We start from the raw sequence: 13,872 nt of genomic DNA on the forward strand, positions 1-13,872 counted from the left end.
TGGCTTGGGCATATTTATACCCGGGGTGAAAAGTAGGCCGTGTCTTTGGCGGGGTGAGTCAAGAGCGGTTGGGCGACGGGTCTACGCGGCAGCGGGGCAAGCGTGGCCTGTGGGTGTCTCCCCGGCCCCGCGGGTGATTACGGCTTTGATGTCCCAGAGGAAACGCCGCCGGGCTCCTCGGCAAAGGGGACACGCCCGCTCCTCCCATTTGTCAGAGCCGCCCCGGACACGGGGGGTGAGGAGTCCCAAAAACAGCCTGCCCGGGCGGACCGGCTAGCTCGCCCCTCCCTGCATCCCGGCGGAGGGGTCGAGGGGGGGGGGTTCCCATCCCCCCCCCCCCCCCCCCCCAGGGCACGACGGGGCTGTCGGGGTGCTGAGCCGGCCCCTAGCTGCCCAGCCATCTGTCTGTCTGTCCAAGCAACTGTAAGTCTGTCTGGATATCTATCCATCCAGCTGTCTGTCTGTCCTCCCACCTGCCTGTCCCTCCCTCTATTTCCATGTCCGCCTGTGCACCTCACTGTAAGTCTGGCCGGCCATCTGTCCGCCCGACGGTCTACCTGTCTGGCCAGCCGTCTGGAAGTCTGTCCATCCAGCTGTCTGTCCTCCGTCCATCTATCTTTCTCTCTGTCCATCCAACTGTAAGTCCATCTGTCCATCTATCTGGCCATTTGCCCATCCATCCCTCCCTCCCTCCCTCCCTCTGTCCACCCATCTGTCCATCTGACTGCAAGTCTGTCTGTCCAACAGCCCCTCTGTCCATCTCTCTGTCCCATCTGTCCACCCGTCCATCTCTCCGTCTGTTTGTCCATCAGCCCGTCTGTCCGTCCGTCTGCAATCGGCCGCTCTATCCACTCACACTTCTGTCCCTTCATCTCCACGTCTATCTGCCCATCTCTGTCCATCTGTCCGTCCATCTGCGCAGCTGTCTCTCTGTCTGACTGTCTTTCCAACGAGCTAGATAGCTGTCTGTCCATCTGTCCTCCTATCTATCCTTCCATCCATCCATCCATCTATCGATCCATCCCTCCATCTATCCCTCCATCCATCTGTCCATCCCTCTGTCCATCCCTCCATCTATCTGTCCATCCCTCCATCCATCCCTCCGTCCATCCCTCTGTCCATCCCTCTGTCCATCCCTTCATCTGTCCATCTATCTGTCCATCCTTCTGTCCATCCCTCCATCCATCCCTCCATCTATCTGTCCATCCCTCTGTCCATCCCTTCATCTATCTGTCCATCTATCTGTCCATCCCTCTGTCCATCCCTCCATCCATCCCTCCATCTATCTGTCCATCCTTCTGTCCATCCCTTCATCTATCTGACCATCTGTCTGTCCATCCTTCTGTCCATCCCTTCATCTATCTGTCCATCCCTCCATCCATCCCTCTGTCCATCCTTCTGTCCGTCCCTCCATCTATCTGCCCATCCCTCTGCCCATCCCTCTGTCCATCCCTCTGTCCATCCCTCCATCTGTCCATCCCTCTGTCCATCCCTCCATCCATCCCTCCATCTGTCCATCCCTCCATCCATCCCTCCATCTATCTGTCCATCCCTCTGTCCCTCTGTCCATCCCTCCATCCATCCCTCCATCTATCTGTCCATCCTTCTGTCCATCCCTCCATCCATCCCTCCATCTATCTGTCCATCCCTCTGTCCATCCCTCTGCCCATCCCTCCACCTGTCCGTCCATCTCCCCATCTAGCTGTCCATCCATCTCCTCCGTCCATCTATCCGCCCGCCCGCCCTCATCACACACGCCAGCACGCTGAAAGCCAGGTAGGCATCGCGTTACACGCACACGTGTGCACACGCTCCCCCATGCGCGTGTCCACGCGTGTGCAAGGGCGGGCCTTGGCGTGTGCAAAGCTCGGGGTGCCACCTCCAAGGAGGGACCCTCATGGCTCCAGGGTGGGGGACACGGCCCCCCTGGAGGACATCACCGGACCCGAGGTCCCCAGGGACCTACGTGCCACCTTCCTTTGGCACCCGGCGCCGGTTGCACGTCCCCGATGAGTAACGCCGCCGATGTGGGTGAGCGATGGGCGAGGCCACGTCCCGCTGCCAACCCAGCGAGTCGCTTCTGGTGAGTCAAGGGGCCACCGGGGACGGGGGTGCCACTTGTGCCCCCAGCTGGACAAGCGTCCCCAACCCCGGAGCTGTGTCACCTCCCTTTTCCTTGCTCCCCCCGCCCCAACGGCATGGGGGGGTCTTGGAGGGTCTCCAAGCTGGGAGGTGACCACCCCGTGCCCAGAGAGGGTGACCCAGGTGCAATCAGTGTCACCCACCGTCCCCAGGGCCACCTGGGGCATCTCCGCCCGGGGGTGGTGGCAGCGGCCGAGGACCCCGGCATCTCCTGGCCCTTCCTGGGGCGGGTTTCGCGTGCGTGCTGGGGCGTGAGCTAGGCGCCGGGCGGGCGGGCGGCCCGAAGCTCCTGCTGAGCTCAGCGGCGGTTGCCAGCCCCCGGTATCTCTCTCCAGGAGGTTCAAGCCGTCTTCACCGATGGTTCTCCTCCCCTGGGAGAGCCGTGCTCGAGCTCCGGCATGTCCTGCAGGTCTCACAAGGATTTTAGGCACCGATGGGGTCTTCTAAAGCCACCCCAGCCTGGTCATCCTCAACGCTGGTGGGACCAGAGAGCTGCAATGTGGGTGCAGGAGCTCCAGGGGTGGCGTGAAGGCACCTCCGTGCCTCTTCAACGGCCCCTTCGGCAGGGCCGGGAGAGGAGACGAGGCTGGGAGCAGCTCAAGGCAATTAACAGCCTGACGAGCAATTAAGGGCGGAGAAGCCCAGGAGCTGAGTCCTAACGAAAGGAAAGGCCGGGTTGGGATGAATCACGGTTTGGAGATGCTGATCTCGCTCTCTGCTGGTGGCAAGAGGAAGGCTGGGGCTGGGTTTGGTCCTAAAGCTGGAGGTGAAGCTGGAGCTCCTGCAAGGGCAACTGTCCCAGCAGAGCCATGGAGATCTGGTCTGTGAAGATCCTCAATGATGAGGTTGTGGCCTTGGGGAGCTCATGCGTGGAGGCCTTGCCCATGGAGATCTCGCTTACCAGGATGCCATCCCCTGGAGATCCCATCCCATGGAGATTTGGTCCACGGAGACCTAATCCACCAGGCTAAGCCGTGGTGATCTCCTCCCATGGAGATCCGGTCCACAAAGATCCCATCCACCAGGATCCTGTCCACCAGGATCCCAGCCCATGGAGGTCTGGTCCACTAAGATCCCATCCATGGAGATCTGGTCCATGGAAATCCCATCCATGGAGGCCTGGTCCATGGAGATCTCAGCTACAGGGATCCTGTCTGTGGAGATCCTGTCCGTGGAGTGGTCAGCTGCAGAGATCATCCGTGGATATCCCATCCATGGGGATCCCTTCTGCAGAGCACCTGGGCCATGGTGATCCCGACAGAGAGATGTGGTGGGCGGAGATCTCATCCACTGGGATCCTGTCCATGGAGATGCCACCCGTGAAGGGATAGGACACGGTGATCCTGGGCCATGGAGGCCAATTCCGCAAAGCTTCAAACCACGGAGATCCCTCATCCTTGGGGATCCAGTCTATGGGGATCCACCCTACTGACACCATCAGCCGTGGAGATCTGGTCCACAGAGATCCCATCCACGGGGATCCCATCCATGGGGGATCTGCTCTATGGACGTCCTCGGCCATGAAGGTCCACAGAGATCCCATCCACGGGGATCCCATCCATGGGGGATCTGCTCTATGGACGTCCTCGGCCATGAAGGTCCACAGAGATCCCATCCACGGGGATCCCATCCATGGGGGATCTGCTCTATGGACGTCCTCGGCCATGAAGGTCCACAGAGATCCCATCCACGGGGATCCCATCCATGGGGGATCTGCTCTGTGGACGTCCTCGGCCATGAAGGTCCACAGAGATCCCATCCACGGGGATCCCATCCATGGGGGATCTGCTCTATGGACATCCTCGGCCATGAAGGTCCACAGAGATCCCATCCACGGGGATCCCATCCATGGGGGATCTGCTCTATGGACGTCCTCGGCCATGAAGGTCCACAGAGATCCCATCCACGGGGATCCCATCCATGGGGGATCTGCTCTATGGACGTCCTCGGCCATGAAGGTCCACAGAGATGCCATCCACGGGGATCCCATCCATGGGGGATCTGCTCTATGAACGTCCTCGGCCATGAAGGTCCACAGAGATCCCATCCACGGGGATCCCATCCATGGGGGATCTGCTCTATGGACGTCCTCGGCCATGAAGGTCCACAGAGATGCCATCCACGGGGATCCCATCCATGGGGGATCTGCTCTATGGACGTCCTCGGCCATGAAGGTCCACAGAGATGCCATCCACGGGGATCCCATCCATGGGGGATCTGCTCTATGGACATCCTCGGCCATGAAGGTCCACAGAGATCCCATCCACGGGGATCCCATCCATGGGGGATCTGCTCTATGGACGTCCTCGGCCATGAAGGTCCACAGAGATGCCATCCACGGGGATCCCATCCATGGGGGATCTGCTCTATGGACGTCCTCGGCCATGAAGGTCCACAGAGATCCCATCCACGGGGATCCCATCCATGGGGGATCTGCTCTATGAACGTCCTCGGCCATGAAGGTCCACAGAGATCCCATCCACGGGGATCCCATCCATGGGGGATCTGCTCTGTGGACGTCCTCGGCCATGAAGGTCCACAGAGATCCCATCCACGAGGATCCCTGATACCCCGGGGACACGAGGGGACTGGGGGACTTGGCAAGGTGACACGGGGACTTGGCAAGGTGACACGAGGGCTCCCGAGGGGAACAGAGGTCCTGGGTGGGGACAGGGGACACATGAGGGGAGAGGAGAGCTCATGGGGAGGTGACATGAGGTACCCAAGGGGACATGAAGGGACACGGGGACATGTGAGGGGACACGGGGCACATGAGGGGACACGGGGGCACGTTGGGGGACGTGAGAGCATGAGGAGACACGAGGGGACATGGGAGGACATGGGGGGCCCATGAGGGAAGATGGGGACATATGGGGGGGGGGGGGGGCCATGAGGAGACATGGGAGACCCAAGGGGACAGGGGACAGGACGTGAGGGGACAGGGTAGCACAAGAGGGGACACAGGGACGCATGAGGGGGACCTGAGGGGACATGGGGGACCACGAAGGGACACGAGGGCACGTGGGGGGGTCATGAGGGGAGGGGGGAACAACACGATGGGGACAGAGGCACATGAGGGGACGTGGTGGGACATGAGGGGACATAGGTGCGCATGAAGGGACACGGGGGGATGTGGGGGGGCCCAGGAGCCCACGAGGGGACTTGGGGGACGGGGGGCACACGAGGGGACGTGGGGCACACAAGGGGGTAAGAGGTGACGTGGAGAAACACGAGGGGACACGAGGGGACGTGGGGACACGGAAGGGGACACGGGGGCACAAGCGAGGACAATTGGGGGACCCCATGGGAGACGACGTGAGGGGCCCCAGAGCCCCATGGAGATGGGGGGGGGGGGGGGGGGGCGATGACGTTAGCGCAGCGCTGGGGGCTGGGGCTGGGTCCAACCAGTTCTCCCAGTTCCTCAGCTCCCATCTCCGTGGTGTAATTAGCGCTAATTACCTAATTACCCTGCGGGCCCAGGCAGAGCCAGCCTGGGCCTGCCACCCACTGCCAGGGCCACCCAGGACCTCTTGGCCCCCGTGCCAGCTTACAGGGAGGGGACATGCCACCCCCCCATCCATGTTCCCTGTCCCCTCCCAGATGTCCTCACAGCCCTGGGAGCGCTGTGTCCGGGGTGGCCCTGGGTGACACAAGAGGTGCCAGTGCCCTGGGTGACATGGTAGGTGGCCCTGGTTGACACATGGAGCGGCAGCACCGTGGGTGGCAGTGCCCTGGGTGACACAAGGGGGTGGCAGCGCCCTGGCTGACCCAGGGGTGGCCCTGGGTGACACATGGGCTGGCAGCACCGTGGGTGGAAGTGCCCTGGGCGACACAGGGGGTGGCTCAGGGGACACGGGTGATAGAGGAGCGCCGGCGTCGGGTGCCAGCGGTGCCAGTTTCTCGGATGCGGTGGCAGTGGCCGCACTCCAGCTGTTCCTGGCATGGTTCAATGTCACCTCCACGGACTTGGTGACTTACCAGCCCCGCCATGGACCTGGCTGCATCATCTACACCTCCATGAACATCTTGACCCAGTCCCAAGGGCCGCAGCGACCAGACCTCCGCGTCCTTGTTGCGTAGGCCCCAGCAATGTGACGACCAATCCTGCATGGGCACAGGGGGTAGACCTCATTGGACCTCCACAGACATGTTAGGTAGACCCCGATGGATGCCTTGACTGTGCCTTCATAAACATTTTGATAGATCTCAGTGGACACGTTGACCAGACCTCCATGGACACATTGACCAGACCTCCATGAACATGTTGACCAGACCTCATGAACATGTTCACCAGACCTCCATGGACACATTGACCAGACCTCCATGGACACGTTGACCAGACCTCCATGAACATGTTCACCAGACCTCCACGGACACATTGACCAGACCTCCATGGACACATTGACCAGACCTCCATGGACACGTTGACCAGACCTCCATGAACATGTTCACCAGACCTCCATGGACACATTGACCAGACCTCCATGAACATGTTGACCAGACCTCCATGGACACGTTGACCAGACCTCCATGAACATGTTCACCAGACCTCCATGGACACGTTGACCAGACCTCCATGAACATGTTCACCAGACCTCCATGAACATGTTCACCAGACCTCCATGGACACGTTGACCAGACCTCCATGGACACGTTGACCAGACCTCCATGAACATGTTGACCAGACCTCCATGGACACGTTGACCAGACCTCCATGAACATGTTCACCAGACCTCCATGGACACATTGACCAGACCTCCATGAACATGTTAACCAGACCTCCATGAACATGTTGACCAGACCTCCACGGACACGTTGATGAGATCCCGACAGGCACCTTGACCAGCCCTCCCTGGATGACCTGGAGCTGCCTGTGCTGGCACCCAATGTGGCAGCCCACCACAGCTGATGGCCACCAACACGGGACCCTCCAAGTCAAACGTCCTTCATGGGATGCCGAAAGGTGGTTGAACCTTCCCGTGAAGTGCTGAGCGAGAGCTGGAAGTCACCGGTGGCCACCGGTGGCCCCAGCAATGACAGGCAATCGCTTCTCCACCTCCCTGGCGATTTGGACCTGGACCAAAACCTCTTTCCCCACCGTGGCGGCCAGACAAGGCCCACGCCCTCCAACGCGCCGGGCCTCGGCCACGTGGGGCAAGAGGGAGGGTGACACCTTGCGCAAGGCGACTGGCGTCGCTCCCTGCCCCGCTGAGCCACGGGGGATGACATGTGACGCCGTGACCTTGCCGTGTCTCCTCTTGCACCGGGGGCAAGGCATCGAGATGCTTTCGCAGCCCACCAACCCCACCGCCAACGTCCTGTAGACACGTCACGGCGAAGCCGGGCTGGTACCGCTCTCCATCCCACCCCACCACCGGGATGGGACCACGATGACCCCCATGGAGGGGAAAAATCCCCCCCCCCCCCCCCCAAAAAAAAATAGAGACCTCAGCTCCACGGGTAAATTTGGCCTCCAGCGGGTGATTTCTTCTCGCTCGCTCGCCTCCAACGTGGCCTGGGCGGATGCTCCCCGTCGGGGAGGTGGAACAGCCCTGATCTGCTGCCACCTTACCCCAAGTGGGGAAATTTGGCCCCTTCTGCTCCTGCTGAATCACAGGGAAATTCTTCTCCTCTGGGGATGAAGTCCTCCCCCGGTCACACGTTGGCCCACGGAGATGGGGCTGGGATGGAGGCACCGAGAAGGAGGGTCTGGCTGCGGGGCGTTGCAAGGGCTTGTTGCTCTTGTGGGGTGGGGGGACACCAAGCTGGACTTTTGTGTCCCCATGGTGGTGGCAAAGAGCCCTGGGTGACCCCAACACAGCCAAGAGGTCTGCCCCATGGCGGGGTCACCAAGTCTACCTGGAGTAGGGTCAACAGGTCTACCTCATGGAGGTCTACCCCATGGTGGGGCCATCAGATCTGCCCCACGGTGAGGTCAACAGGTCTACTTCATGGAGGTCTACCCGTGGTGGGGCCATCAGATCTGCCCCACGGTGAGGTCAACAGGTCTACTTCATGGAGGTCTACCCTGTGGTGGGGCCATCAGATCTGCCCCATGGTGAGGTCAACAGGCCTACCTCATGGCAGTCTGCCCCGTGGTGGGGCCATCAGATCTGCCCCATGGTGAGGTCAACAGGTCTACTTCATGGAGGTCTACCCTGTGGTGGGGCCATCAGATCTGCCCCACGGTGAGGTCGACAGATCTACCTTGTGGTGGGGCCATCAGATCTGCCCCACGGTGAGGTCAACAGATCTACCTCATGGTGGGGCCATCAGATCTGCCCCACGGTGAGGTCAACAGATCTACCTCATGGTGGGGCCATCAGATCTGCCCCACGGTGAGGTCAACAGGTCTACTTCATGGAGGTCTACCCTGTGGTGAGGCCATCAGATCTGCCCCACGGTGAGGTCAACAGATCTACCTTGTGGTGGGGCCATCAGATCTGCCCCACGGTGAGGTCAACAGGTCTACTTCATGGAGGTCTACCCTGTGGTAGGGCCATCAGATCTGCCCCAGATCTGCCCCACGGTGAGGTCAACAGGTCTACCTGATGTAGGGCCAACAGGTCTACCCCAAAGGTGGTGGGCTGGGTCTTCTCCAGCCCCTATGAGATCTGGGGCAACTCAGGGCACCTCGCCCTGCCAGAGCCGTGCTCCACCCGTTAAAGACATGGTGAAAAGCCACGTCAAAAAACTTTATTCATCGACATCTCAACAGGGCCCCCCGGTCAACCCCTGCCCCCCCCCCCCCACCCCCAGCGCTCGGACCGGCCGGCTCTGGGGACCTTCATGGAGGAGGAGGAGGAGGAGGAGGAGGTGTGAGGGCCAACCCATGGCCGTTGGCGCTGGGGGTGGATTGGGGATGGGGGTTCAGTTCCTTCTCATGGTGTCCTGGAGCCACTGGGTGTATTTGCAGAGGTTGACATAGACGCCGGGTTTTTTGGGGTCACCGCAGATGCCCGGGCCCCAAGAGACGATACCCTGGAGCTTCCCATCACACATGAGGGGTCCCCCGGAGTCACCCTGATGAGGTAAGAAGGGGGGGGCGGGGGAGGAGTCTGGGAGTCATGGCCCACCCCAAAAAAATCACCCCAAATCCGGGGTCGTTTCAGGGCTGGCCTGGTCTCTCCACCCACCAAATCCCACCAAGGAGATGTTCTCCTCTGAGCGACAGCACCTCACCTCCCACCCTCGCATACCCAAATCCCCCTCTACGTGCTGCCGGCTGCACCGAGTTGTGTCCGTTCTCAGCCCCAAACCTTCCCTCATGGGACCTCATCCCGGGGGGGGATCTCCCAACAACTCGGCCCCGCACCCACCTGGCAGGAGTCAGCCCGACTGCGGGACTCGCCCGCGCACACCATGTTGCTGGTGATGGAGCTGGGGTAGATGCGCCGGCACTGCTCTTCCGAGATGATGGTGACCTTGGCGCAGTGGAGATCCTCAGGGAAGGTGACTGCGGATGATGGAGGGCACGAGGTCACCCGGGGCGGGGGTGGGGTGGGGGAGGAACACGGACCGAGTGATCAAGCCCAGATCCAGCTTGGACCTCTTGGTCCTCTTTGCCCTGGAGCTCATCTCCCCTCTTCCTCTTGTTGGCACCGAGCAGGAGCTCCAAGGCTTCCTGGTGTCCTGACCAGGTCACCCGGACACTTGGGTTCCCTCAGGGGTCAAGGGTGCCTAAGGGTTAGAGCGGGACCAACGGGACTGGGACGGGGACTTTGGGGGGAGCCCGGACACCTGGGTCCCCGGGGAGGGGACAAACATCTAGGGGTTATCAACGCACCCCAGATGTCCCCAGGTGACCGGCTTCATACCTTCAGGACTGGTGGTGGCCCCCCAGCCCGAGATCTGGCAGGTCTTGCCGGGCACGGGGCAGCGGGAGGCCAGCGGCAGCGGCTTCACCTGCTTGTTGACAAGGACAGGCAGGAGGAACTTGATGAGCATCAGGTCACCGTCCTTGCTGGTCTCGTTGTAGCGTGGGTACCTGAAGACCTTGGCCGAGCGCCGCCACTGCTCGATGCCGCCCGAGTCCTTGTGGCTCCGGCCCCCCAGCCGCACCCTGATGAAGCTGATGGAACCAAAGGAACCGTGTTGGACACAGGGGGCCAGGGGGACCCACACAAAGCAGGGGCAGAGTCAGAGCCATGGTCCCAGAAGGTGGTGATAAGGGCAGAAGAAGCAAAAGCAGAAAAGGGCAGAGTTAAGTTCATGGCTTCCCAAAAAAGGGCAGAATTTGGGTTGTACGCCGGCAGAAAAGGGGCAGAGCGAAGCCCACTGAGATGCCATCAACCCTCCCAACCTGCTGGGCTGGAAAGCAGGACCCCAGGTGCCACCTGGACCAATTCCTGGTTGGTCTCAGCCCATCAACACCAAAGCCACCAGGCACCCCTTGCCCCCCATGGCCTCTTACCCCGGGACGTGGCAGTGGGCGGCCGTCAGCACCCAGTTCTTGTCCACCAGCGTCCCCCCGCAGAGGAACTTCTCCCCTTTGAAGAGGGCAGCCTGCCAGGGCAGGTCGCAGGAGGTCCCCTCGATCACCCACAGGACGTTCCTCGAGGCTGCGGGGACAAAGGGATGTGACACAGGGGACACGGGTTGGGCTGGGACCCTCTGAAGGGACTTGGCCACCCCTGGTGGCCCCATCCCCATGTGAATCAGTGGTGGAAGAGGTCAGTCCAGCTTGGGAGAGAGAGACCAGGAGGTCCACGGGGCGGACAGGTGACACCTGGGAGAGATGGAAGTCCCTGGGGTCAATGTGGGGAGGTCCCGCGGGTGGACGTGGGGCCCCTGGGGCAGACATGGGGGTCTCATAGGTGAACGTGGGGCCCATGGGATGGACGTGAGGTCCCCTGGGGCAGATGTGGGGCACCCATGCCAGCCACAGAGGGTGGCATGGGTGGCTGTGGGGTCTCAGGTATGGTTGGGGAGCACCCAAGGTGGATGTGGGGCAGTCCCATGAGTAGATGTGGGGTGGTTGGGGGACACCCACGACAGAGAAGGGCCCCCAGGGTGGACGTGGTGGTCCCACAGGTAGACGTGGTAGCCCTGGGGTGGACATAGGGGTCCTGCAGATGGATGTGGGGGTCCCACAGCTGGACACAGGACACCCAAGGTAGACGTGGGGGTCTCACAGGTGGACGTGGTGGTCCCACAGGTGGACGTGGGGCAGCTAGGGCAGATGTGGGGCTGCTGGGGAGGACACAGGGGTCCCCCAGGTAGACATGGGCATCCGAGGTGGACATGGGGGTCACAGAGGTGGACGTGGGGCATCCGAGGTGGACGTGGGGGGGTCCATGGGTGGAAACAGGACCCCTGGGGAAGAAACGAGACCCCTTGGAGAAGACATGGGGGTCCCACAACTGGACGTGGGGCATCCAAGATGGACATGAGGGTCCCACAGGTGGACATGGGTCCCACAGGTGGACATGGGTCCTACAAGGTGGACATGGGGGGTCCTGTGGCAGGACATGGGTCAGCCAAGGTGGGCGTGGGGGGGGTCCCACGAGCAGACATGGGACCCCTGGGGAAGACACCTGACCCCTTGGGGTGGACGTGGGGGTCCCACAGAAGGACACGGGGCATCCAAGGTGGGCGTGGAGGTCCCACGGGCAGACATGGGACTCCTTGGGGTGGATGTGGGGGTCCCACGGGTGGTCATGGGGCTTCCAAGGTGGAGGAGGTGGCCATCCAACGAGTGGACATGGGGCATCCGAGGTGGGCATGGGGGTCCCATGGGAGGACACGGGGCATCCAAAGGGGTTCCACAGGTGGACATGGGACCTCCGGGGTGGACGCAGGACCCTCCAGGGTAGACATGGGGGTCCCACGGGTGGACATGGGGGTCCCACGGGTGGACATGGGGGTCCCACGGCTTCTCCTACCTGTGGCTACCAGCGCCGGGAGCATCATGAGCAGGACCTTCATGCCGGAGGGCCGGGAGCTGCGGGGAGATGGACAAGGGGTGGCTCCGGCCCCGGGTGGCCCCTGGCAGGGTGGGGGGTCGGGGTGGGGGTCGGGGTGGGGGTCGGGGTGGAGACACGGACCTTTGGGGACACGGAGTGTCAGGAGGTAAACGAGGATAGGGAGGAAGGAGGGAAGGGAGGCCGGAAAGGGGGAAGGGAAAAGGAGAAGGGAGGATGGGAAAGGGGGAAGGGAGGATGGGAAAGGGGAAGGGAGGACGGGAAAGGAGGGAAGGGAGGACGGGAAGGGAGGGAAGGGAGGACGGGAAAGGGGAAGGGAGGACGGGAAAGGAGGGAAGGGGGAAGGGAGGATGGGAAAGGGGGGAAGGGAAAGGGGGAAGGGAGGATGGGAAAAGGGAAGGGAGGACGGGAAAAGGGGAAGGGAGGACGGGAAAGGGGGGAAGGGAGGACGGGAAAAGGGGGAAGGGAGGACGGGAAAAGGGGGAAGGGAGGACGGGAAAAGGGGGAAGGGGGAAGGGAGGACAGGGAAGGGAGGATGGGAAAGGGGGGAAGGGAAAGGGGGGAAGGGAGGATGGGAAAAGGGGAAGGGAGGACGGGAAAGGAGGGAAGGGAGGATGGGAGGACGGGAAAGGAGGGAAGGGAGGACAGGAAAGGAGGGAAGGGAGGACGGGAAAGGAGGGAAGGGAGGACGGGAAAGGAGGGAAGGGAGGACGGGAAAGGAGGGAAGGGAGGACGGGAAAGGAGGGAAGGGAGGACGGGAAAGGAGGGAAAGGGGGAAGGGAGGATGGGAAAGGGGGGAAGGGAGGACGGGAAAGGAGGGAAGGGAGGATGGGAGGACGGGAAAGGAGGGAAGGGAGGACAGGAAAGGAGGGAAGGGAGGACGGGAGAGGGGGAAGGGAGGACGGGAGAGGGGGAAGGGAGGACGGGAGAGGGGGAAGGGAGGACGGGAGGACGGGAAAGGAGGGAAGGGAGGATGGGAAAGGGGGAAGGGAAGATGGGAAAGGGGGAAGGGAGGACAGGAGGACGGGAAAGGAGGAAGGGAGGACGGGAAGGGAGGGAAGGGGGAAGGGAGGACGGGGAAGGAGGGAAGGGGAAGGGGGAAGGGAGGATGGGGAAGGGAGGACGGGAGGAGAGGAAAGGGGAAGGGAAGGGAGGGGAGGACGAGGGAGGACGAGAAAGACCAGAGGGCGAGAGGGAGGGAGGGCCGGCCGTGGGAGGGCCGAGGGAAGCGAGGGAAGGCCGGGAGCCGCCCTGACTCCCCCTCGGGACACCCCAGGGACCCCCCACCCCACCCCATCCCCCCATGGGTGCCACCCAACCCCCCCCCCATCCCCCGCCGGGGTGCCACCCAACCCCCCCCCCCCCCAGCCCAACCCCAGGGCCCCATCTTCCTACCGGGGGCTGGCGCGGGGCCGCGGAGCCACGGGGAGGGGAGGCTCCACCCGAGCTGGTAAAGCGCCGCGGCCGCGGGCGCGTCTTCCTCCTGCCGCCGCCGACGCCGGGTTTTTATCTGGGGCTGGAGGAGGAAACGGTTTTCCTCCGCCTTCTCCTCTAATCCGGCCACGGCTCCGGAACTTTCTGGCAAACTGGGAGAAGCCGGGCCGTTGGGGCGGCCCACCGGGGTGGGGGGAGAGGGGTGGGGGGAGGATGGGAAGGAGGGCATGGGGGAGGGGGGGTGGGGGGGGGGGGGAAGGGTCTGGTGGGGCAAGGCCAAAAGGTGGCTCCTTGGTGGGAAGCAGAAGGTGGGGGTGGGGGGAGATGGTTGAGGGGACACCAGGACACGTCTCCAGGGGGGTCAACCCCAAAA

General features: G+C 62.4%; 1 protein-coding gene across 2 annotated transcripts; it reads right to left on the reverse strand.

Moving 5' to 3' along the window:
* Positions 1-8,909: 8,909 nt before the first annotated feature.
* LOC142403130 (kallikrein-11-like) lies at positions 8,910-13,589 on the reverse strand. 2 transcript variants are annotated; one of them, XM_075489296.1, is made up of 6 exons: positions 13,461-13,589; positions 12,027-12,085; positions 10,556-10,703; positions 9,960-10,213; positions 9,462-9,598; positions 8,910-9,165 (listed from the first exon to the last, which is right to left on the reverse strand). In XM_075489296.1, exons 2-6 carry the CDS (start codon positions 12,067-12,069, stop codon positions 9,013-9,015), a joined length of 735 nt encoding a protein of 244 aa, XP_075345411.1. In that variant the 5' UTR covers positions 12,070-12,085; positions 13,461-13,589; the 3' UTR covers positions 8,910-9,012. The 2 variants fall into 2 exon arrangements, with proteins under 2 accessions (XP_075345411.1, XP_075345410.1); XM_075489295.1 differs by having other exon boundaries at positions 12,027-12,129; positions 13,461-13,529.
* Positions 13,590-13,872: the final 283 nt, after the last annotated feature.

This window comes from Mycteria americana, unplaced genomic scaffold (assembly GCF_035582795.1).
Source record: "Mycteria americana isolate JAX WOST 10 ecotype Jacksonville Zoo and Gardens unplaced genomic scaffold, USCA_MyAme_1.0 Scaffold_115, whole genome shotgun sequence".
Taxonomy (NCBI): Eukaryota; Metazoa; Chordata; class Aves; order Ciconiiformes; family Ciconiidae; genus Mycteria; species Mycteria americana.